The following is a 24,790-nucleotide window of genomic DNA, read 5'->3' on the forward strand; positions in this document are numbered from 1 at the left end:
TCATCTTCATATAAGCTTGTAAATCCTTCTTTTACCACTAGGGACACTCTGACTAAAGTCACACTACAGTAAGAAAAATATTCTTAAAATGTATTTATTGAGTTGCATGTGTGATGGCGATTGCTTAGAAAGGAGATAATGAAAACACATTTATGGCTTTTGCAGGACAGAGTGAAAACAAAAATCAGATATCACCTTATATAAACATTTTACAGATATATTAACAACTTCATCATAAATTCTTTTGTAAACATACCAAACTAATATAAAATATTCCTGACATTTATAACAAAGAAAATAACAAAATGTTATAATGGCAAGAAAATAAGGGATCTAAGAGAATAACAAACTACTATGAATACAGGATTTTGTGACAAAACACAGTGTCAAGCGTATATGATTGAAAACAAGGACTTGTAAATTTTTAACAAAAAACATTGACATAGGCCAGAAAGGACTGTGTAACAACGTATGTATGTTCAGGAATGTTTCCAATTAGTCTTTTCTTATGAGGTCAGCACATACATTTTAAAGTGTTTGGATTGCGCTACTAATCTATTAACTATGGCTTTTTGTGCAACCACTGGAACATGAAAAAACTAATGTGCACTTTGCCTGTTGTTAAAAATGCATACAACACCTTAATCTGAATGGCAGCAAAATATTTTAAGTGAAAAGAATATCGGGTTATGGAAAAACATGACAATCACAACAATAGTCCTGTGCGTGGTCTGAGTAATTGACAAAATTAAACTCAGATTCTAACAGCTACAGAGAGCTGTGTAAGGCAGGGTCAGCATTATAACATCAACAAAGATAGATAAATGAACTGCAAGCCTTGTTTTTAAAATGTGCTGAGAATTTATACTCATTTCGTTGCCAATTCAGCCATGGCCAAACCTTAACATCCTGGGACACTCCTGGGAAGGTTTTGTTAAACATACGTGATTGTAAGCAGCATGATCCAACAATACAGAGTTTTGATTTAGGTTATGAGTTCATGAGTCACAATTTTAAATCAATGTTTAAAAAAATAGTAATAATTTGGGGAACAAACTAACCCATAGACACAAAGAAACACAAAAACCCAGGCACGATAAATACTTCAACAGAGTAACCAATAAAATGTGGTCTTGTCTTACCACACAATTCAAAGAAAATAAATAAATAAAAATATAAATGACTATTTACTGCGGAACACTGGAGACACTCTGTCTTACATGTATAGCATTTGCGTTGCTGCTACACGTTTTTTTTCTCACATACAACACAATGAAGCAAAAAAAAGCCTAAAATGCAAGTTTTACACAATTTTTTTTCTTATTTTCATGAAATATGCATATTAAATTAATAAAAAAATCACATATATTAACATTCACTTTCCAATATCTTTACACAAATGTTACCAAAGGATGTGCACGGATGTTGCATGAGAATACCAGAACATTCTGCGAGTTAGAAACTGGAAGACTGTTGCGATGAACTGAGACCTTGGTCGTCGAAGCTAGTTTAATAATAATGTCATGAGTGGAACGTCACTACTTTGCTACCACTTGAAACCGAGAACACAAATGAGGTGACAGAGTTGGTAAAATGGTTCAAAAATGAGATCACTACGAACACACCGTAAAAGTCCTTCCCTCCATCAGGGTATTTCAGATAGAAACATGGGTATTAAGTGTAGGGGTAACACATGTGTGCTTGCTCGGTCAAAAAAATGTTTTCCCGTAAGTATCCACCTTTTAAAAATGTCTGATGTGTGAGAAGCATCTCATAAATCAGGTTTACAAAAAAGGTTGGTACCTGGTTATCGTTCAGTCAGTTTTAGCCTTGACTACCACAGGAGGAGAGGCTGTCGTAGAGAGAGTCACTCAGTGACTCGGGGGTCTCGAGGACTTGGGGATGGCTTGGAGACAGACCGTCATCCGGTCTCTCTCTCACCAACTCAAGACCTGTGTCCCTCACCATCTCTGGATTAGCAGGAATACGACTTTTGCCTCTACGTGCCTGGCCGGGTTGAGGAAGACTTCTCGGGTCACCTTCTCTGTTGCTTATGGGGTCACTACTCTTGTTGCGCTGCAGATAAAACAGCCAAGGAAAAGCAGCGCGAGATTTGATTTAACTGTCCTGAAACATTACTACACCATACTGCAATGCTGTATAGCCACATACTGTACATTGAACGACTACATAACAACAGTAATCTGTTTGCACTGAAAAATCTTGGAAAATGTAAATAATGCTTTACTTTATTGCATTTATAGCTGATCTATAAACAGTCAGGGTAGATGTTGTGGTACTGATATGTAGGTTTAACAAGTGATTCTCACCCTTTTAAAAGAGCTCTTATGACTGACTGGCTCCACGCCATCTCCAACACCAAGATAAACCTCAGATGGCTCTGCCGATGCTTTGAGGTTAGGAAACGTCCAGTTTTTAGTAGGGCCTAATTTCATAGGCGCTCCACAGATACCAGTGCCTGGAAAAGAAAACCAAAGTGATGAGAAACACCACCTTCATATATCTGTCATGTTTTATGCAAAGATTTTACAGCATTATATTTTAAATCTGAAACTCTTTTAAAACGGTTTGGAAGTTTACTCTGATTTTGAAAATGTGTTTAATTCTGATAGTTTGTAGCAATGCCCATCACATAAACATCACAATTAAATTTTAACAATATCAGATTTTCACTACACGGCTATTGGGGCCAAAAGCACTTCACGAAAAACATGGCATTGTTTTTTATTTTTATTTAAAGAAACAAAATTATAATAATGTTATCAGTCAAATTAATCTTACATTTTGTGTATTTTGTGTTTTCTCTTTTTTGGCCAAATGAATCACAATTTTTGTTTGTTATTCACAGTTATTGTCAATACCATTATATTGTAACACCCCTAATCGCAATGAAATTAAATGGATCATATGACACGGCTAAAATGAATATTATCGTTTGTTTTAGATGGAATGCAATTTGTATACACGATTTAAGGTTCAAACTCATACCGTGTATGTTTGTATCTCCTTCTTTTTTTACAAAGCTCATCGCTCTGAAATGCGAGGTGTGCAATGATTGGCCAGTTAACCAGTGCGTAGTGATTGGTCGAATACAGCAAGCGTGTGACAGAAATGTAACGCTTCCTACCATATTTGGGGGGTCTTAGTCAAATCATAACACGTAGATTTGTGGGGGTGTGGTTACACGAGGCGTTTCAGGCAGGTCTAGGAGAGCATTCGCTTTAAGATAGAATGGATCTTTTGTTCCAACACTTTAATTTTTGCAATTTTACTTGTCTAATACATGCATGGGCATCTTTTAACGCACCAAGGACACAGAAAAACACGTATTCGCACCATATGACCCCTTTAAGTAAAAACCTGAAGAATTAATTTTCAAAATCAAGATTATGGAGCAAGCAGGTTTGGTGAAAATTACTATTAATATCAGTTGGAAAATATTGTTTTAATAGCACACTGCATTCCTGTGGGAACAGGAAAAAATATGTTATAGGAAAACTATTTTGTAACCTTTTATCTAGTACACTTGTCAGAGATCTACACTCCAAATACAACCTGATGTTGTGAACAAGTTGTGTAATATTCTACAAGCTCTCCCTAAATTCCTGAAGAATAAAAAAGTCATTGTCCACCATGGTATATATTCACTTTTGGAATTAACACGGTCACTTACAATCCTATTCTATTCTATTTACAAGGTTTATTAAACAAAAAGAATTCCAATACAAAACTGAATTCATACCATCATGAACAACGTTTGCAATCTGGCCGGTTGGAATCCTGTTTTCCAGCGTGCTGGTGTGATGGTCTATATCCTGACTCCCCATATAATCCTCTTCTAAAGATGACAGCTCTCTCTCCAAAGTCCATGCCTTGTGGGAAATTTTCATCCCTGATCCATGTTTTCCCAGGAGATGAGAAGGGTCACTCTCCCCGTGGCACTTTCCTTTGGGAATGCTTTTGCAACCAGTATTCGCACTGTAATCGGGAAGCGGGAATGTGCCGATGCCACTGTCAAGAGTGTGTGTGGAGATTCCAGAACCTGTGAGAAAAGGTTGGGAAAATGAATGAGACAAATGTGGTCTTACAATGCTTTTACTGATGTCATGTGAGAACTTGTAAACCTCTTCTGAGAAAAATGTGTGATTGGTTGATTTTGGTTAGCAAATAATTTATCCATTTGATTCTACTGTAATAAATTAAGATTTAAGGGCTAAGGGCAATATACATATAATCATTTCCTTAACTAGCACTTAAGACCTACATTTGGGAGATGACAAATATGGCTTTTGTCTATTTTTGTATACGTACATTTTCTCTAGGAATTTAACTGATGGCTTTGGTGTTTCTTGCATCTTCTTATAAGTTAAACTAAAAATAATAATAATAATAATAATAATGGAGAAACCCAACCCCTGGAGAAACCTAACCCCAATTTATTCCTTGATGGTCATATGCAGGTTTCCTGTTATAAATGATAACAATGGAACTTCATCCAGAGGGAAACATGTACATCACACCCTATTCAACATACATCTACCAAGCAGCTGTTGTCAAGGATGAATCACCTTAACGCACCTAGACAATTCATCATCAAAGACTTTAAAACCAGGTTAAAACCTGTTTTTTGTGGCGACATGTTAACCAATCATAATTCCTGCCCCTGGAAACAATGAATGCCATACATTGTAATCATGCATTACCTGTAAAGTGTTCATGAGGAATGTTCTCAGCCAGGTTGTCATCTGATGTAACATCTTTACTCAAAGTAGATACCTGTGAATTATTCAACTAAAATTAAAACAGTTTCTCATATTCACAACTACACAACTTATTTGTAAATTTCAATTCGTGATAACTACAACATTGTATGATTTTACCTTTTCAATGTCATCACTGCTTCGTGTCTGACTGCCGATGCCAGAACTCTGGTGACTGAATACAGGTCTGGTTTTACAGTCAAAAGAGAGGCGTCTGTGTGCCATGCTGATGGCTCCTGTGTCCTTCCCATCAACCCTAAAAAGAAAATGCAAAATACATTGTTACTTTCACACAACATTATTTCACATGGAACTCAAATGTCAGTCTGTTTCCCACACATTTTTCTCCAGCCCAGCTATTATAATGATAACTCACAAATTCCAAGTAACTGTCAAAGCAGCTGACTCGCATTCAAACACTTCATTTGAATATGGCTTTGGAAGTAAACGTTCACACATTGAGTTGTTTTAAATGACCACAGATACTCTATAGGGTACTATATAAATATATATATATATATATATATTGACATACAAACATATAATTGTTACATTTGGGAATATACAATTAGCCTATATATTTGTATGGGTTTATGTAAAAAGAAAGAAACATAAAAATAGAATAGAATTGACTAGAGTAACTAAAGTAAAATTTCTGGATACGACTGTTTGCGAACATTAATGCAATAAATATTAAAGTACACCACAGTTTAGGCGGGAATACCGCTTTTCTCTGTGTCTTTGGTGTGTTATAAGTTGCCCATGCATGTATTAGACACGTAAAATTGCAAAAATGTAAGTGTCGGTTGGTAACACGTTACAATAAAATGCCATTTGTTAACAGTAGCAAATGCATTAGCTTTGTCAATGTTAGTTAATGCCATTTTAGTTGTGCATGTTAGTAGAAATGTTTTAGTAAATGCTGAAATTAACATAAACTAAGATTAATAAATGCTGTAGAAGAATTGCTTATCGTTAGATCATGTTAGCTAATGCATTAACTTAAAAAAGTCCTCGAGACCCCTCCCCCCAATACCAATACCATTTGGACAAAGTTTTGGAAGAACTGCTCTATAGACCTATGCTGCTTTGTACTAACCGGTTCAACAGTTGTTGCATGAAGTTGTCAGATGGCACTCCCCTGTACATCACAGACAGCTGTCCTTGTGCCTGGTCCATCACCACCTCGCAGGAATGTCCTTTTCCTTGTCGGTCCAAAGCCACTCCATTGACATAAGCCCTTTCTTCTTCAAGAGCCTTGTGCAAGCCCTCAGCTTTCTCAATTAGCATAGAAATATTCAAGCTCTCACCCTCGGTTTTCCTGAAAGCTCCTTTGGAATCCTTGCCCACCGAAGATATATTAAGTTTCCATTCTCTCTTGTCATCTTTCACTTTCGATCCTTCTGGTTTTCGGCTAAGAGCTGGCAGCTTGCTTTTTCTCAGGCCAAACCAGCTGGCAATGCCGTTGGAAGCCTTTTGCTTGACTTCAACCATTTGCCCTTTATCTTGTTCTTGCAATTTTAACATATTTTCCTCTATGCCCTTCATGACCTTCTGCTCAATAGAAGACTGAGGACTGGGGGCAGAGTGTCTCTTCTCTTCGGCTACTTCTACCGGCCTTGGAGGTGGAGGAGGAAGACTCTCTCCGTAGGTAGAAATCTTCTTCTTATTGGCCCTGAGATGGCTTCTGTCTTCAGATTTGGACATGTACCTCTGAAACTCTTGGGTAGGCTTCCCATCTCTGTTCATAGATGGTGGTACAGTTTTCGTTGGTGACTTAAGTGGTATTTTATTGGGGCTGCCACCGTGGGGACCGGTGACGTTTTTTCCATTATATGAAAGGCTATGTGGTGTTGTACTTTTAACATAGCTGCGCAAGGCTTGTGCAGCCTCTAAGTTGGAAGATGGTGGATGCATCTTTGATTTTGGGCTTTCTTGCTTGGCTAAGAATGATCTTGAAGTATCATGTTCAAGTTTAGAGACTAATGAGCTGGAGGGAAGAGATCTGACTGCTTGCTCGCCGTGCTGAAAGGACCCTTGTTGTTTTGAGATAGCACCATCAAGATGACTTAAATGATATGACTTTTCTTCAGTGGGTTCAATATTTTTCTCGAGTCTATATTCCCCTGATTTACAATCAGAATTTCTGTCAGCAGTTTTGATTTTATCTTGGCTACGTGTCGCCATACCTGCAGTGGACTGAACTTCTTTCCTTTCTGCAAGCTGAGAACAAGCTGTCAATTCCTCCGGGTTCCTTAACTTGCCAAGCGCAGCCAACCTTTCTTTAAACGAATGACTTGATTCACCTGAATGTCTACCAATCCCTGATTTTTTAGGAACTGGTGGTGGATCGTTCCTTTTAAAAGGTGATTCTGTGCTGGGTGGATTATTATCGGTTTCATTTTTCTCTTGGCTTCTTGACCGTGTACTGATCCCAGTCTGAGCTTTCTGGGATGTTGACTGACTAGGCAGACTCCGGTGATTAACTTGCTTATGCCACACAGGGCTCTCCAAGCTGTCCTCTTGATCTGAAGAATTAGATTCTGGTGAGGCCTCTTTCTGCTTGAGACTTGTTGGTCGCTCTATTGCAAACGTTGATTGCTTCACTTTTACCGCTTCACTACTAGAGCTGGTATTTCGAAGAGATGAGCTCACTTCTCCCAGTAACAGGGACACATCGGTAGCGCATGTTTTAGAGAGATCTGAGACGTTTTCATAATGGGGTATTTTCTGAGGGGTCTTCTGAACGTGAGAACTTTGTGTGGGTTTGGCTACACGACTTGTTTTAGGTATACCAGAGCTAAGATCCTTTGTCAGTGGTGTGGGGACATCTTCAGGCTGGGGTGGAGATGTTGGTGCCGATTGAGACTCTGATTTAGAAGCAGGCAGCTGTCTTTGCCTTTCTGTTGTGGTGGCCTTTCGTGTGGCTACAGGGGACTGGTGAACCTCATAATTGTTGCTTCGGCAAGGAATCTTTGAGCTACGGGTCAATTGAGGACTGAGACGAGGTGGATTAGGTACTGCAGTACGTTCTCCAAGAGTGGGTATCTTAAGAAACTTGAGCAGTTTGGAGGGTGAAGCCTTGACCTCTCTAAGGCAGGAAACTTGACTTTGGCTGCCCATAAGTTTTGATCTGCTGGACTGAGGGTCCGACTGGGTGCTGTCTTTCACAGGAACAGTGATGTCATCGAGTACTTTTGAGGCTGTGTGATTTTCATTTGGAGAAAACAGCAGACCTTTGTGCACCGGTTCATTGCTTTCCTCCTCACAGTGTGCAGTCTGTAAATTGTCTTTGAGTCCAAGAGTAGGCAGCTTTGAGGCGGCCGTGCTGGCTCGACAGAGACAGTCAGTGTCTTCTTTCACTGCAAACTCTTCAATACCATTGACCTTCTCAAGTCTCTGTGGTGCTACGATGTTTAAGTGCTTCAGATCAGAGTCCAGCAGGTTGACATCAATTGCGCCATCATCATAAATCGTGTCATTGCAGGTGCTACCACTAGACCTGTTTGACTGGGACTCGAACAGAAGGTCAGATAACCTATTCTTGTCTCTTGTTTCTACCAGCAAAAGACCAGAAACGGCTCTAGTTGGATCTCTTTCTGAAAGTGACAGTCTTAAGTAAGGATCTAGGGCTTCTAAAGGGTGGGGATCGCTGGATGGACCTTGCTCTGCTGAAAGAACAGACACATCAGCAGACGTCCTATTTACAAGTAGTGCACTTGTACCTGTGGCCGGCTTTACGAGGCCCTGCAATTCAGAATTCTCGTGGAAATCAGACCGAGCCAAATTTAGGTTGTCAATAGTAACAGGGGATGAAGTGCAACAATTGTGGCTACCCTTCGCTAAGCTGACAGAATCTTTATTGGACAGCATCAGGCATGTGCTACAGCTTCCACACTTGATATTGCTGTGCTCTCCTCCATTCAAATGTGGATGTGTGCAAACATCTGGACAGGAATGGGAACAATGTGCTTTGGGTGCATTGCACCTGGATGAATTGTCTCTGCAGGCTAATACAGCCTCCTTAGAGGCAAGAGCCTGGCTGTAGTCACAGATTGACGGAATGCCAGAGGAGCGATGGTACCGAAGAGGATCAGTTTCTTCAAGCTTGCGGAGGACTTCTAATATGTGTGCTTTCTTTTTTAAGAATGGAGACATGGCCTCCATGGAGGTGGACGAACCCTGGGTGTCAGGTATGCAGTTTTGTGCACATTCACTGGTTCCCTGAAAAACAGAATTTAGTAAAATGACTCATGCTTATCTTAAACATAATAGCTGTAACAAAGATTGGTGATGTGTATTGATTCTACCTTGGCCTGTGGATTTCTCTGAGTCTCTATAAGTTTGTTAGATTCACTGTGCTGCACCTCACTGATATGTTCCAAACAGGGCCCTGGCTGCTTTGATAAAACACAATAAGAATAACTTTAAACTTCTTATATTAATGAATTAATGGATTGTGTGTAACAGTACACACCAGGTGCATTTTTTGCTTGCTTTAAATCCCTTTAAATCACATAAAAATAAAAGCCCAAGAAGGTAAAACAGGAAAATGTTAATTGACCAATTTTCTTTAGTTTGCAAACAAACCTAATAGGATGTTCCTGTGGGGTTTGAAGAATGTTTTGTGCATTTAAACAACAACAACATAAATAGCACAAGGGATTATTTCATCATATGATCATGTGTAAGTATTTAATCGCTTACCTGCTGGTGTACACATGATTGACTGTGTAATTTCTCCTGAAGGAGTTCACACAATGTTCTGTTCTGCCTCTCCAAATCAAACACTCGCATTTTCAGCTTAATGCATTCCTCTCGCAGATCCTAAGACAAGAATGTGTTACATTATAAAGTTATAGTCCTAAAATGCATTTGCCAGGTAGGTAACACTATATAAAACATGCTGTTCAAGTTATGTGAATTCTTTGTATGCCAAACTAAATACACAAGGACCCGTTATTTAGTTCTTTCCTTAAGGCCGGTCTACACAAAGGACGATAATGATAGCTATAACTATAAAGTTTTTAAAATTATTCTAAATTTAAGAGAATAGTGGATAAAGAAGAATGATATAGTTTGGATCCCTTTCCGTCTCAGAGCATTTTTTCCAGCTGATGAACAATAAAACATTGACAGTCAATTAAATCTATTTTAATTTAATGGGCTCGCACATGTAAAATGTGAAACTGCATAGCACAAACTTAAAATAAAGAATGTTATTGTCCGTTGGTGTGAAAACAAATAAAGTTATTGTTTTTGATGTAAAAGAGCCTTTTAAATAAGAACAGGATGATCCATGAAAAATAATCTGCCAAATAAAATGCAGTTTTACCTTTTGATTGAGCAAAGCTTGGACAACATGGTTGGCCACCTACAAAAAAAGAAGAATTTAATAATTAAAATGTGAGAACATGTATCTGAAACATCTTAAGCAGAATTACAAAATGTCTTGGCCACCTTCATTATACAAAATCACTGCAAATCTTAAAGGGACAGTTCACACAAAAATGAAAATGCTATCATCATTTACTCACCCTCGAGTTATACTTTTTTTTTTTGAAAGAATGGTTGTCAGTGGTGGCCAAGAAGGTTTTTTTTACAAGCAAAGTAGGAAAAATTACAAGGGTAGTCAAAAGTAAATTTCCTACATTCTTCAAAATATCTTCTGTTGTGTTTATAAAAACAAAGAAATTTGGGGTTCCGTTCCTTTAATGGCAAAACAACTCCATGTAACAATATATAATGTCACTCTGGACTCACCTCGTCCAAGCATCGCTCATATGCTTCTCTCTGACTCTCATTTGCCAGGGAAAGAGCAGAGTTCTCAGCCTATGCAAAAAAGGACAGTTTCAAACATTACGTCTGGACTTAATCAAGGGAAGCAAATCTATTCTTGGTGGAACCATACGATTCACTTACCTGAAGTTCCTTTACTCTCTCAAGGAGCTCACTGCTACTCTCTTCCTCTAGATAGGACTCAAGATCACCCTCCTCTGACTCAAAGTCCTCGTCCACTCTATTTTGGGCCTCTTCCGACATTGTCTGTACCTGACGAGAAAAAATTGCTTCAGTTTCTGTACCTCAATTCGTAGAGATGCTAACAATGCCATCATGAGCTCGATTCTATGAAATGGCAGAAAGTGTTCAGCAAGTACAAAGAGTTTGACATTTAGTCATTTAGCAGATGCTTTTATTCAAACCGACTTACAGCGAGTTAAGGTAGCAATACAGCGATATGTCATACAAGAGCAATAATACAATAGGTGCTAATACCAAGTAACTAGTTTCCACAAAAGTGATTAGACAGAAAAGGTTTGAAGACACTGGAGGATTCCTGCCATCACTCGGCCTCCTCATGACCTACTGACCGGGTCACAGAATTGGTTCCCCGTGACCTGCATTTAAACTTAGGAGGAGAAAGGAATGTATTGAGGCACATGATCTAGTGCTGTGGTTCCAAACCAATATAATATGTACATATTTACATGTCACACTTTTGACCACGGCAACTCTGAGTTGACATGTAAAGAGACCAATCACATTTGGATAAAAGCGTCTGCTAAATGTAAATTATAACTGATGTGCCTTTCATCCACCCCTTCCCAACACTGCACTATACCGTAAATATGACCTTCAATGAGAACGCCGGACGTACTTGACAAATGGACTATCATTGCCAGATTGGATCTAAAAATCAATACGCATGTTCATGCGACTCATTTATAATTGATCGTCTAAGCATTCTGTGTGCTCACTGAGCCTATACAAGTCTATGTATAGAAGCCTGACTCTTTGCGAGTGAATAGTTTAAATGGAAACTCCATATCTGGAAGTAAATGAATATAAAGCCTATTGGGGCCCGGGGGCTGACAGGGTGTGGAGGGTCAGAGAACACAGCTCTGTTTTAACGGTGAAGTACGGCACTACCGCAAGCCCGAGGCCACGCTATACAACTAGAAGCTCTTCTAGAGCGCTGCGGTGCCAGGCTCCTTTCACATGACAAACTCTTTTCACAGAGACGAGGCAGAATCCACTAACAGATGAGGATTAAGCTGTATTTTTCATTTGAAGACACTCTACATTTATAGCATTTTAGAAATCAAGAAAATGTGTACATGTGTAATTCTACTAACTACCACAAAAATATTCATCAATCACTATTTACCCAGGACGAAGATGAGGAGACAAAAAGTAAGGCCATTAAATGACAACTAAGACTACATCAGCACGCAATATTGTTGACAAAATATTATGAGAATAAAATGTAGTTATAAAATAAAAACGTACCCACAAACTCTTTTTAGTCTTTGTCGAAAAGAATTGAACATAAATATTACAGATTTTTACGATTTGTGCGAGCCTCTGTAGTACGTGTGTTCATGTTTTGCAGACCCCCAAAGATTTGATCCCCCTAACAGGGATGAAAGGTTAAAAAAAGTATCAGTTTTCTGCCAGTGAATATAATGTTTAGCAAAATAACAATATTTATAATTTTAACCATTGTACAGCATGACAAAAATATGAAAAAGTGTGTATTGACTACAACGAGATGAAAATGCATACAAATGGCGTCCAAGAACTATTTGGTTATAAGCATTCTTTCAAATATCTTTCACTGTATTCATCAGAACAAAGAAATGTATACAGATTTATACAAAGGTAGGTAAATGATGACTATCCCTTTAAATCTGTAAGTCCATCACCCCCCCATACCTTAAGTTATAAGATGTGCATATTGCCAAAAATATTTGACTATAACATTTTACTATGTTTACTACTATTGTACTTAATTTGAAAACAACGTTTTTTTTACAGTTTTATTTGTAACAAAAAATATTGCACTGATTCACAACTTATCTTTCTTAATAAAATTCAGTTTTAAAGAATATTTTAAGCATCCATTTTAAAAGTTCTGTCTTTGTGTCATGTCTCTCAATAAAAATATCTGAGAGCTATCTTCTATGATGTAACACATTTTAAAGTTCCAGATACTTTGTTTTATTTTAATAGCTTGCAAAACACCCGTAAAGTAGAGAAGCCAAAAACTCACCAAGATATATTGTAAAAATCCAAAGCCTTAAGCACAAAACATAAATGAACTTTTATAGTCTGAAGAGCAAGTTTATACGATAGCCTTCTTTAAGCATGAACATAGCTATAGGAGCAGAAATAACCAGTATTCCAGGTTAGTTCTCTGGTTTAATTTATGAAACGGAAAAAAAAAGAAATGTAAAAGAAACTGAATGAAAACATCTCTCTGAATTCAGTGTGCCGTGCTCAATTCCTCATTTACATCTGTCTAAACTCACACACGTGATAACGATATTAAGGAATACGCCCTTTAAGGAAGTCAAATCTACATACCGCTGTAATTATGGGTAAGTGATGAAAGGATGGCAATACGTTTCATAGCATTTGTAATACTTCTGGATTAGCTAGAAACGTTTCATGTCTTTATTCCACTTTACCCTGTGTCTGTTTTCTGACTGCTGGCGGCTAGGGTTGGGTCACCCTCAAGAGATGTGATCCACCACCAGCCTCGATCATATTTTCTTCTCATCTATGAATCACTTGCAAAAGCTGAAAAATGAACGGGTGAGCAAGCTGATTCTGGTCAAATACAGCCTAGAAAGTGTTTTTTAGCTCTAAAATAGCAATGATTTAAACTTTCGGTCTTCATAACAAAAATCCCCTTCAAAGCTACTGTATTTTTGGTTCATTCGCAAGTGTAACATTTTTAAAGTCTCCAGAAAACATTTGACATTCCTCAAAAGTGACAGCGATATATGTTTGATGAAACAACAGTGCGCCTCCCGCCATAATAAACAAAGCACTTTTTGTCAGACCTGAGAAAGAAATGCATTCTCCAGGACCAGCGCAGTATAAATACGTCCAACCTCATACAAGCCCTCAACCTAAACAACAGGTCTAGACCATTTCATTTTATCTCCACAAATGCTAAACAGACATTTTCAGTTTCTATCCTGAACAACCACACCTGGTCTAACCACACAACTGGTTGGCACTCCTCAAAAAAGGTGTGTTAACATGACCGCAGTCTTTCTCTCTGTGGTGCTGTCAAGACCAGGTATGAAAACCACTGACCTATTATTTAGTACAACTTCTATTAGACACATAACCAATCTTCTACAGTTATTTAGACGACAAGGAATTCAATTTATGACTAACATTTTGCTGCCATCCTCGTTTTATTCTCAAACTTCGCATCAGTCCTGATGGCCAACAGAACAGTCACCTTCAGTACAATCTTTTCTAACGTGATGAAGTATTCTCACGTCCTAAGTGGAACAAGACTAATCCCCTGTGCTCTTGTGACCCAAGCAGATTAGCATCGGTTTGCATCTGGCCCTAAACTTAATGCTTGCGCTCTATACGGACCCATTGTGAAGCCATGCTGCTTATTGCTAGACACGTGTGACAATCCACCCAGATTTGTAATGGGATCCTATGTGGATTAAATGGATTATTCAATATTAACTGGGGCAAACAATATCATTGTATTAACGTAAGGCTCTAACTTTCACTCAGCAGATCACCAATATGTATAAAGGATACAGATTTCTTATAATAGAGTTTAGAAGGGATTATTTTAACACGGCAGTTTCAGTTGTTCATTTTGTTGCACAACCTCACAATGTATTTTTATAATACATTTAAGAAGCGTACGTTTATGTTTAGGTGTTAATGGTTACTTAACCGACCTGGTGGGGTTGACCTTTGAAAAGATATATAAAGGGCAGAGGAAAAAAAATCGCCATTCTATGTGATTTTCTTTTCATTATTGTTTATTGGTTGCAAAACCCAGTGACAAACATAAAGGTTGACTAATAATACAGTTTTAAATCATTTTAAAAGTACAGTGTTTTTTCTTGAAAAACAGCAAATCTGGACAGCGACGATATGCAAAAGTAGCAGGGACCAAACGTAAAAGGTTAGGAAACAATCCCTAAAAACTATGTGAAAACCCTTGTTCCAAATATTGGGGTAGGCGTGCCCCACTTAATATCTAGGGTGCTATATTTCTGCTCTATATACTATCCTGTTGTGGAGCCAATTTTGGCAACACGCAAAACAGAGGCAAACAAGTACCCATGCCAACAGAAATCTTGGAAGCACTCTGCCAAAATGCCAGCCCCTTAATCCCGGGATTTTCTGTATAGTAAACATAGCAATAAAGCACTGTGGCATTCCTTAAACAGGGCCCCAAACTCATTTGTCTGTAAAGCAGTACATTTATTGAAACTAAGCTTCTGAGAGACTACTGTTAGTGTTCTGCATTGAAGCACGGAGGCCTGGTAAGACCTATATTCCCCTGTACTTCTGAGTCACCGGCTTGGTATGATGCCCAAAGGAGAAGTCTACCAAATGTGACTAAGACTCGAAATCAAAGTTCCGCTGTGCAGACGCCAGTCTCACGGTCTCACAATGCATGGTAGAGACAGACACCAGAGGCCACTGTCTTCTTCACGAGACATATCAAACGCAGGAGGGACACTCTTATCTGACAACGTGGAGAGAAAAGACTGAGCTTTTCATACCGAAAGTTGGTAAAACGATTTAGGGGAAATGCAGACAAAGATGGTTCAATCAGGGAGATGGATGATGTAGTTTCAGACTTCAGTACATTTATATTTAGGCATTTGGCAGACGCTTTTATCCAAAGCGACTTACATAGCATTATCCAATACATTTGTTACTTAGTATGTGCATTCCCCTGGGATCGAAACACACAACCTTGCGTTGTTAAGCAATGCTCTTACCACTGAGCTACAGGAAAACACACGCTGACGTTTTTTTTGCCATCACACACACAAAAAGAACAAAGACTTTCACTGCCTCTATGCACAAATGCCTTACAGAAGAGCATTGGAACGGATGGCTGAAATATAAAGATTATAAAAAAATATATTTACTTTGACGAATTTCAAACAAACCCATTCAAGTCAATGGACAATTCAGAACAAGCCAGTTTTTGATTCACACGGTTGCATTGTGTGATTTTTTTACTCAATTTTGTTAAATTCTAATCTGCATATAGTTTCCATATAGTATATACTGGTCTTTTATCTTGGTTTGCAAAAATCAAGGTGTCGTTCACAAGCTTCAGTGGTTTAGGTCACCGATAGGGCATTAATGAATGCATGAATGGATGGCTGACACAGATATAATGCTCAAGTTTCCTTTTTTTGAGGGGGGCCTCATACAGTGAAGAATCATATCTTTAAAAAAATGCAAAAACGGATTAAGAAGAATGTAGATAGAAAGGGAATTGGATGTTGGGGGAGGTCCTGAATGGCTTGGAGGGGTGGAATAAAGCCAGTGTGAAGGCAATCAAAACAGAAGTAGGGCTCTCTGGGATCCCAAAATGTGCTGCCAGCTCCGCCTCCATCCCCCACACTCGAGGAGTTATTAAGCACCAGCCAATCCCCGTCCGCAGAGACCGTCTCTGATTATTCACACCCTGCACAATGGGCACAGAGCCCACAGACACCTTCATAACCCAATTATTGATCTTTACACATGATTTACGAGCAGTTCAAATGATCAATCATGCACAGAGAGAATGGAAACTCTTCATAAACGCAAATAATGAATGAGTTACAATAAACAAAAGCGGACGACGCCTACGCTTAACAGAAAAGCAAACAAACATCCAGACCATTCCGCTAAGTCCCTCAGGGCATTATTTTTTCCCTTTGATGTAAATTATTCTGGGGATAAGACTCTCCGAAGTAAGCGAGGCGGCATCTATTCAGTAATGTGGCATTAAATATAAAAATTCTTCAATAATGAAAGTTTCTAGAGTTTATGCGGCTCCATTTCAATATTTCATGCGCTTTAAAGATTATTTTATCCGGCGCATCATTGACATTGACAGCATGGCCCTAAATTTTACTCTCTAGTCTTCCATTTTGCTCCAAACATGAAAGGTAAGCTGTCTCTCTGTAGCTTTTAGCAAAGTTGCCTTGCTGCAGCCATCTGCAGACTCATGCATTATAGTTGTCTTTACACAGCAGCGCACCTATGTGGGTTATGTCTCGATGCAATATTATCTCAGTTTTCACGGCTCTGAGCTTCCGAACACTTTGAAGACGACTAAGCAGGCAAAAGCTATTGCTTGCTCGAGGACTATTCTGACCAATTAATTTAAACTCATTGCCAACTGTAGGAAATAAGGCTAAACCCTCACACCAAAACAATGAATCCTTCAAGCATCAAACACAAGGATAAAAGCGGTCTCTCGTGTCTTATCCGGTTTAAACAGATGTGTGTTTATTTACATTTTAACACGCAACTGATTCTCTAACATACATTGCAATGAAATCTAGGACTGTAATGTTCCATTTTGAAGAATGAGGAAAACTTGTATTGGTTATTTAGAGCGTTGTGATTGCGTTGCACATAGGTATATTGCAAATGAATGGCATGATGACCTACCTGCGATAAATGTCCCAGAACAACACATTTCTAATATTGCAGAATATTATCCTAGCTTCGATAAAATGCTACCATGGCATGACTGCTGCACAACTGTTCAGCAATACATACTTTACAAAACCAAGCCAGATCATGACACATATCGCAGACAAACTGCCTGCTAAATAAAATGAATAAAAATAGTGGGAAACATTCAAGCAAGATGGAGCCCTCATAGAAAAACAGTGTTGCAAATAGCTTTGCATAAAATTACCTTAAATTCCAGTCAGAGCATCCCAGACGTTTTAATGCGACCCACGCAAACGTGAGGCACAGGAGTAGAATCCAAAAGCGCCACAAAGAAACCCGTGAATTGTCAGCGATCTTCTGTCCTCTGCGAGCGCAGAGGGCTCTCCCTATTCAAGGAACTAAATCGACTGTCCTTAAGCCAGTGTAAGGAAACTGTCTATAGCGTCTGCAGTGGCCTCCATGTCCTCCCATTGTTCAAGGGAGTGTGAGGCAGGCATCCTACCCCAGTAGACCCAGCCTACTACAACAGCTGTGGGCCAGCCCCCTACCTCTCCTCTGAGTGTCTCTCCCTCCTCCAACGGCTGCAGCTAAACATTAACCCTACAACTGCTGGCCAGGCCATAAAACCGAGAGGGTTATATTTCAAGGAGGACAATGCCACACCCCAAACAAAGATGAGGCAAGAGACCCATATCCCAACGAGCGCCAGGGTAAAATGGAGTTACAGAGGCAACTTGGCCCCGTCAAGAAACAGGAGCTTCTTTTCTAAGAGGATTGGACTACTTTATCAGACTTGCAGTGATTGGATTGCGACTGCAGATATTGTGGCGGTAAATAGAGCTGCATGACCACAAACTGACCTGAATAACACTGATGAATGTGTGAAACAAACTATAGATAGCTAAATCACAAATACATGCATAATGAGACTTTGTGTGACCAAGTCGGGTTGTATACATTCATAACTTTGCAATTTTGACTCTCCAGTCCAACAGTTCACTAACACTATCTATTCCAAATGCCGGCACAACAGCAAATTCTTGCAAGTACTAAAACCTTATCTAAAAATATGTGCCATGTTATGGCTACAAGGCCAATGGCTTGTCACTTGTCCCTGAATGTGAATGAACCTTAGATCACGTTCCTGCCAGATGCTTATTCACATGTGCATGCCTGTAGGTAGAATTCCACTATGTTGAGTCTTTACATTTGATGACTAAATTGGATGAAATGACCCATATGCAAGGGAGTAACATGTTGTCTTGGAGTCAACAGTCAAGGGGCAGGACAATAGGCCATTGTGATGCCTTAAACTCCACTTTCACCTCTCTAAACACCAAGACGGATAGACTTACGGCATTACGAACAATGATCCGGAACCACAATAGGGTACTTTGTGACACGTCCTTCTTAAATGTCAGGTATTTAGAGACGAGTTTTCTTATTGGGGGTTTTTGTGTTAGTGGTGTGTTGCCAAATCACCACTCGGCGATGACATGCAAACTGGAGCACACTTGAAAGCATCTGTAAGCCCCAGGTGCCAAATGACATTAACATGCACGTAACAATTCCAACGCACTCCTTAAACACAGCTGGACATTTGACCCAATTAGAATCTCTCAAAGGACGTACTTCAGGCAATTACATTTGAAGATTTATCATGATGGAGCAATATTGTGAATTTGATTTTGGCAGGTTGCATAACTTTAATGACGTTGTACTGAGATAGAGCTGACTATAGACACTTGGTGCCATGCGTGAGATGATAATAAAATACTCAAGAGAGAGATTTTCTGGGTAGATGAATTACATGATGGTGCTCTTCTCATCCACTCCGTATAAGCTGAACATACAGACATACACATATATGTTTAAACACGCAGTATTTGTTTATGTCTGGCACTATATATGGGATAGGACATTTGCCAGTGCTTGTTCCACTTCCATTTGGCAGCAGTTGGTCAATGACAAAGCATTTGGGTGAATCAGGATTAAGAGAATAAATCAGGCTCATGGCTAAAAAGCCCCATTGAGAGTGAGACAGCTTAATGGGCTGTAATGTGCTGAACTCCATGTGAGGTGGAGGGGCTGATCCACCTTTTAGAAATGTGACACTAGTCTGGGTTGGAGGCGAGATAGGGGGGTAATACACCATGGTGCTAAACTTGCCGGTCTTTACATCGTGAAGAGCGTGTCTTCAGTTAAAACAATCACATCGACCATTAGTAATGAAATAAATATTCGCATTTAAAGCTTGCATCTTTTTCTCATAAAGCACTTGACTAGCAGCAATTTGGCAAATGGATGGTAAGCAAGTCAATTAAGGAGTCTGTGTGATCACTAAACTCTGTAGTTTCAAAATATACATTGCAAGTATGAACAGTAAAAACACAGAGAGTAAAAATAAACTGCTTGACAAAGCAAATTTGACTTTGAGGTTACAAACACACTAGTCAATGATATGTCTACCGCACAAGGACATCTGGTAAAGCCAAGGTGGAATAATCTTGTAGCCATGGTTACCACCTTGACTAAAATGTCACACAGGCTACTGTATTGGCTAAAGAAATAAAACAGAAAATCTGATTAAATTCCTCCAATGATAAACAAAACCACGTATTTAAATAACCTGGAAAAATGTATTTTACCTGTAAAATAAACAGCTTCACGTAATAAAACTGTGGGCTATACGCTTGGTTTAAAGGCTGGCATTTGAGTTGTGCTGGCTGGGCTGGTGTCCCTGTGCCGGTACTGCAGTTAAACGCAGTGATGCCTGGCCTTCAGCAGACTGCAGAGCCAGTGAACATGGACACAGCCACTAAACATCTGGACACCAGGCGTCGTGGCTTAAAGCAAATGCCCTCTGGCACCTTCCAGCTGGGCCGATGCAGCCATTTCGGCTCTCTATACCTTCAATCTTTTGTTCCGCTCAATGTGACCACAGTCCAGTTAAAATGAAAGAATCCATATTTAAGCCACATTAAAGCATTAAGCGTGCATGCCGCATAGCATTTCAATTCCGTACTTAGATTAATCCTCTGCTTAAGACAGTGCTCTACACATACATGAGATCTGCCCCCTTAAAAATATAGGCTAAATAAAAAAAGGATAACGGACGGCAGAAAGTTCTCAAAGAGCAGACCGCAAGTGCGAGTGTTTTAAAAGAAGTGATCCTCTAGCATGGCGGGTTGGATATTTAACATAAACATAACATACATCAGCTTTGGTAAGCCTCTCGGGGGAATAGTTTGGCGCAATTAACGGGGTAAAGGTCACTAGATCCTAAACCACCAATGCTTTCATTTGGAGAGAGAAAAGAAGCAAAATGAAGGCACGAGGCCATTTCCCCCTGCTTTAAACAGGGTGGTGGCTTGGCTTTTCAAAGGGGTCTATGACTGTAGCGTCTTTGTGCCAGAGAAAAGGACCCCTGCCATATCAAATGTATGGCGCTTTACAAACGCCCCACTCTAAACCGTTCACCATGAGGTTTGTTTGACTCTTAGTGCTGCCCAACCAAATCACGGACATTTATCCCCTCTCTACCCAAACAGGATGTTCCATTGACCTGGTTTGCTTGAATTGATTAAGGCCACATTCCGAAGCATATTTCCGTTGACTAAAAGTATGAATTGAATGTTTGTTGCAGCTGAAGACTGGCACACTGTGAAAAACCAAAGCAAATGTTTGTTTCAGTTTTTTTTGCAAGTGTGAACGTGAAGCAAAACGAATCCAAATATTTTGCAGCGGTGCACTTCTTTCTCTGATAGGTTCTGTGAGCGCCACTGTTTAATGTGAAAGATACTGTTACTGTTGGAGAACTACAGGAAGTTAATTGGAAGGTAAGCTTGAAAAACTAAGTGTAACATTATATAGAGCTGTCGAATAATTTAGAGACCACTCTAATTTTTGTTTTTCTGAATTTACTGTTTATAGGTATGCGTTGAAGTAAAATTTGAATTTTTGTTTCATTCTGTGAAATAAAGACATTTCTGCCAAATTCCAGAAAAGAATGATATTTAAATAAAATAATCAAAGTAACAAAAAAAAGATGCAACCACAACGTTCATGCTTTTTTTGTCAATGTGTTTCCCATAACTTTTGGATTACTTTCTAACTGTCTGTTGGCATTCAACAGACACTACACTGGAATGAAAACAATACATGTAGAAATTCAAAATAAAGGCAAAATTAAAGTGGTCACTTATTTTCTTCAATGGCTAGTTGACAAATAAACCGCACGTGTCCAATGGTGTGAAATAGCAAAACGTTTGAAAAGAAATAATCAATCTTATTTTATTTTACATTATAAATATACTTCAAGTAATATAAAATAATATATTATTAACGGTTTGTTGCAAAGTGTGCAAAATACAGCCTACATTGTCATATATATGCAATGGATGCACAAGAAAGCCTTTAATGTCATTGTATGTACGCCGAACCCCAAAATCGAAACAAAGGCTGCAAGAGGGGGAAATGCAAGAGTAATTGCCGCCGTCCAAATATCTGCAGTGTTTGTGAAAACAGTAGTAATGTCTTGGGGAGATGACAGCCCACTCCCCCGCTGTGTACGCGGCATATCTTTCCAGCATCTCCGAGTAATTGATGAGTTTTCTACATGCTTATATGATCCCCCAATCCATAACCATGGTAACTGTTTGCCGGAGAGCAGAGGGTAACGCACCAACAGGGAAAACTGGTAACAGACATGGCCGACCTAACACAGCATGGGGAAAATGAGAGCCTGTTTGTCTGGAGGGATTTTAAACATGCTTTGTGCTAACACTGACCCATCGGGATACCTTCCAGCGTTTTATCTTGACAAGCAAGATGCTGGTGGAAGGACAGCTTCCATTTTCTCACCCTAATGCAAGACTACTTCTCCGACAAAAACTAAGACTCTTTGAGAACAGACCCAAACATGTGCTGCCAAAGTCCAATTTCATGGCTCATGCCTAATTTTCCAGAGAGCAATGTTTAGATGACCAAAACTGAAAACAACAGTCAGACAACACATTTAAATTTGAGGAAGGGGTCACTTCATCTTTCGATGGTGGTTCCTCAAATCTGGGCCGTGCAAAGTAGCAGAATAACAATCAGGAGACGTAAATCGCTCAAAACATGTATTAAAGCCGCCTGATAAATCAAAAAGACAGCTTTGTTATGGAAGCTTTTTTGATAGCAGCTGATCGGAGTCTCTGCCCTGTATTAGGATCAGGTGGCCAGCAGAGTCCATTCTGGGCTCCGATCCATAAAATAACATCATGAGCCACAACCTGGAAAAACAACGAACGGCACTGTTCACAACACAGAGTAATAACTCCAGGCCATGTGGGAGTTGTAATGTGTTGAAATGGATTTCAACGCTGACTGATGGTATCTTTTTCTAAATACAAATGCATGGGAACAATAGCAATTGTGTGACTGATATGGCACAGTAATTGTACACCAGCGTTTCACTGGTACTGGAGCCACACGGCTTTAACCTGAGTCAGTGCATTTTTGCAGAACTTGAATTATATGGAGTCACAAATTTACACACAACTTATGATGAAAAGTTTAATGCTGGATAAAGTAAAGCACTGATGTACCAAACCCTGAATCTTGGCTGCATTCTGATTCTAAAGCTAACATAATACATGTTACAAAATAACAAATAGAAACGTTATAAATAACTATTCAAATAACTTTTCAGCAGAATCAGGGCAAAAGAACACTTGCACGCATAAGTGCTTCGTTGGAAGAAATGTGCCCATAATTGCATAGACGTCCAACAAGAAAATCTGCCTCACTCAAAAGTGCCTAAAGCGTATGTGTGTGTTCTCTGCAAGGATACACCCACACTGGCATGTGCAGAATCTGTCTAAAAAAATATTGGAAGAACACACACTGTTTAAAATATACAGCAACTCAAAAATATAAACTGCAGCTACACAAACATTTGTATATTTTCACAGATAACAGGACAGAACTCACAAAGCACAACCATTAAGCAGTGTTTTGGAGTCATTTATAGTGTGTGTGATCTTGCCTATGTCATCTGACTCCCATTAAAGACAATGTATGTCTCCCGGGCATGCAAAAGAGATCAAAAGCTATGCAAAGATAATGTTGTGATCATAGGGAGTAGTTCGCAAAATTACCAAACAACTGACTATCAGTAAACAGGGAGAAAGGCCCCTGCTGCCTGTAATGTCCTTTGTGGCCATTTGGTTTACTGAGCAATTTGCAGTTTATCTCGCTTTCGATTGCTGTCAGCTATTTTGGGCGCATTATTTATTCAATGCGCTGTGCAATGGCTTGTTTGGGCACTCTGTTAGAAGAAATTTCTCCACTGCATCGTGTCTCGGAATATGAAGGGGGGTTGTAGGTTGTAAAATATCCTGAACATGGTTCTGAACAAGGGACTTGCGAATGTGAAAAACATCTGTAATATATTAAAGGGGAGGAGCTGAGGGCATGCTTTTACCCTCAATTACTCTTGAATTAGTTGCTGTTTTAGGGTATCATGCAGAATGAATTCCGCCAAAATGAGAATATTAACAATGCAGCCTGCGTTCACATCACACACACAAGTAAACACGAAAGTTGCGGGTTGTCGGTGTGCGTATTACAAACAGTTACACGTTTGATGTGCTGACAAAGAGGGGGAGCTATACCTATAACTAGCGTTACATGAAACAATATACATAGTGATCCGGGGAAAGCGACGCAAAGGCTTAAAACAAGATCGGATTATTGTTATATTTTATACATTACCCTAAAACCACAAACTAAACCTAGTTAGAATGTAGTTCTTATATGAAGCCATGCATCTTGTTTCTGAGCAAAGCAGGCTCACGACAAGCATCCCTCAGTATACAACCCCACCGGTGTCCCAGATAGCCGGATGGCTAATGCCCCACATTTGCTTTACCCATCTCATATCCCACACAACAACATTTCGCAAAAAAATCTAAATCACTCTCTGGGTGCAGATTACTCTTCATTGTGCAAAATCAGCATGGTTTCAACACTTTCGACAAACGGCTTGAGGGGAAAAAGGGAATCTTTACCTCGCGCGATCCTTCTGTTTCTTCGGAAGGTGTGAAAATATCGACGATAAATATAGCTAAGAAATACCTTTAACTGTACTATTAAACTGGCAGCGTGTGGACATGTTTATCTGTTTTCCCAGCCTCTGATCGGAGGTTTTATCGTCGTCTCTTCCCATCCGTCTCTCTTCCCGTGTTTAGGTTAAAGCACTCGGCAGGAAAAGTGATGTCATGACTTGAAATTGTGTTGCCCGCCCCACTTTTAGTAAAAGGGCCTATCTTTATGTGCTCCACGTAGCATTTTCAAAAGCCTGTGTTTTATTGCTTGTCCTTACACGGTTTGTTTATAAATAGCCTTTATATTTGCTCAACCACGTTATTTTGCTCGAATAGTGTTCAACAAACGAGCTGTGCATCGCTCGCACATCTGCAGTGATATGAATATGACTAAAGCGACTCGGCGTATTACGTTTAGTCTTTGGCTAAACTCATGTCTTTATTTAT

General features: G+C 39.3%; 1 protein-coding gene across 2 annotated transcripts; it reads right to left on the reverse strand.

The window, feature by feature from the left end:
- Positions 1 to 81: 81 nt before the first annotated feature.
- Positions 82 to 24,542, reverse strand: nckap5l (NCK-associated protein 5-like). 2 transcript variants are annotated; one of them, XM_079478742.1, is made up of 12 exons: positions 24,308 to 24,542; positions 10,704 to 10,832; positions 10,545 to 10,613; positions 10,117 to 10,155; positions 9,489 to 9,608; positions 9,092 to 9,181; positions 5,881 to 9,005; positions 4,902 to 5,037; positions 4,725 to 4,797; positions 3,764 to 4,063; positions 2,331 to 2,479; positions 82 to 2,076 (listed from the first exon to the last, which is right to left on the reverse strand). In XM_079478742.1, the coding sequence occupies exons 2-12, from the start codon at positions 10,821 to 10,823 to the stop codon at positions 1,825 to 1,827; spliced, it is 4,473 nt and encodes a 1,490-aa protein (XP_079334868.1). In that variant the 5' UTR covers positions 10,824 to 10,832; positions 24,308 to 24,542; the 3' UTR covers positions 82 to 1,824. The 2 variants fall into 2 exon arrangements, with proteins under 2 accessions (XP_079334868.1, XP_079334869.1); XM_079478743.1 differs by lacking the exon at positions 24,308 to 24,542 and adding an exon at positions 17,497 to 17,997.
- Positions 24,543 to 24,790: the final 248 nt, after the last annotated feature.

This window comes from Barbatula barbatula (genome assembly GCF_947034865.1).
Source record: "Barbatula barbatula genome assembly, chromosome: 17".
NCBI classification, from domain to species: domain Eukaryota; kingdom Metazoa; phylum Chordata; class Actinopteri; order Cypriniformes; family Nemacheilidae; genus Barbatula; species Barbatula barbatula.

What these genes read in the sequence shown, in the direction of transcription:
- nckap5l (XM_079478742.1), bottom strand. Translation starts at nt 10,823, where the DNA reads ATGTCGGAAGAGGCCCAAAATAGAGTGGACGAGGACTTTGAGTCAGAG. An exon ending in GCAGTGATGACATTGAAAAG is followed by an intron (nt 4,798 to 4,901) that starts GTAAAATCATAC and finishes AATAATTCACAG; the next exon opens with GTATCTACTTTGAGTAAAGA. An exon ending in TCCTCATGAACACTTTACAG is followed by an intron (nt 4,064 to 4,724) that starts GTAATGCATGAT and finishes CTTTTCTCACAG; the next exon opens with GTTCTGGAATCTCCACACAC.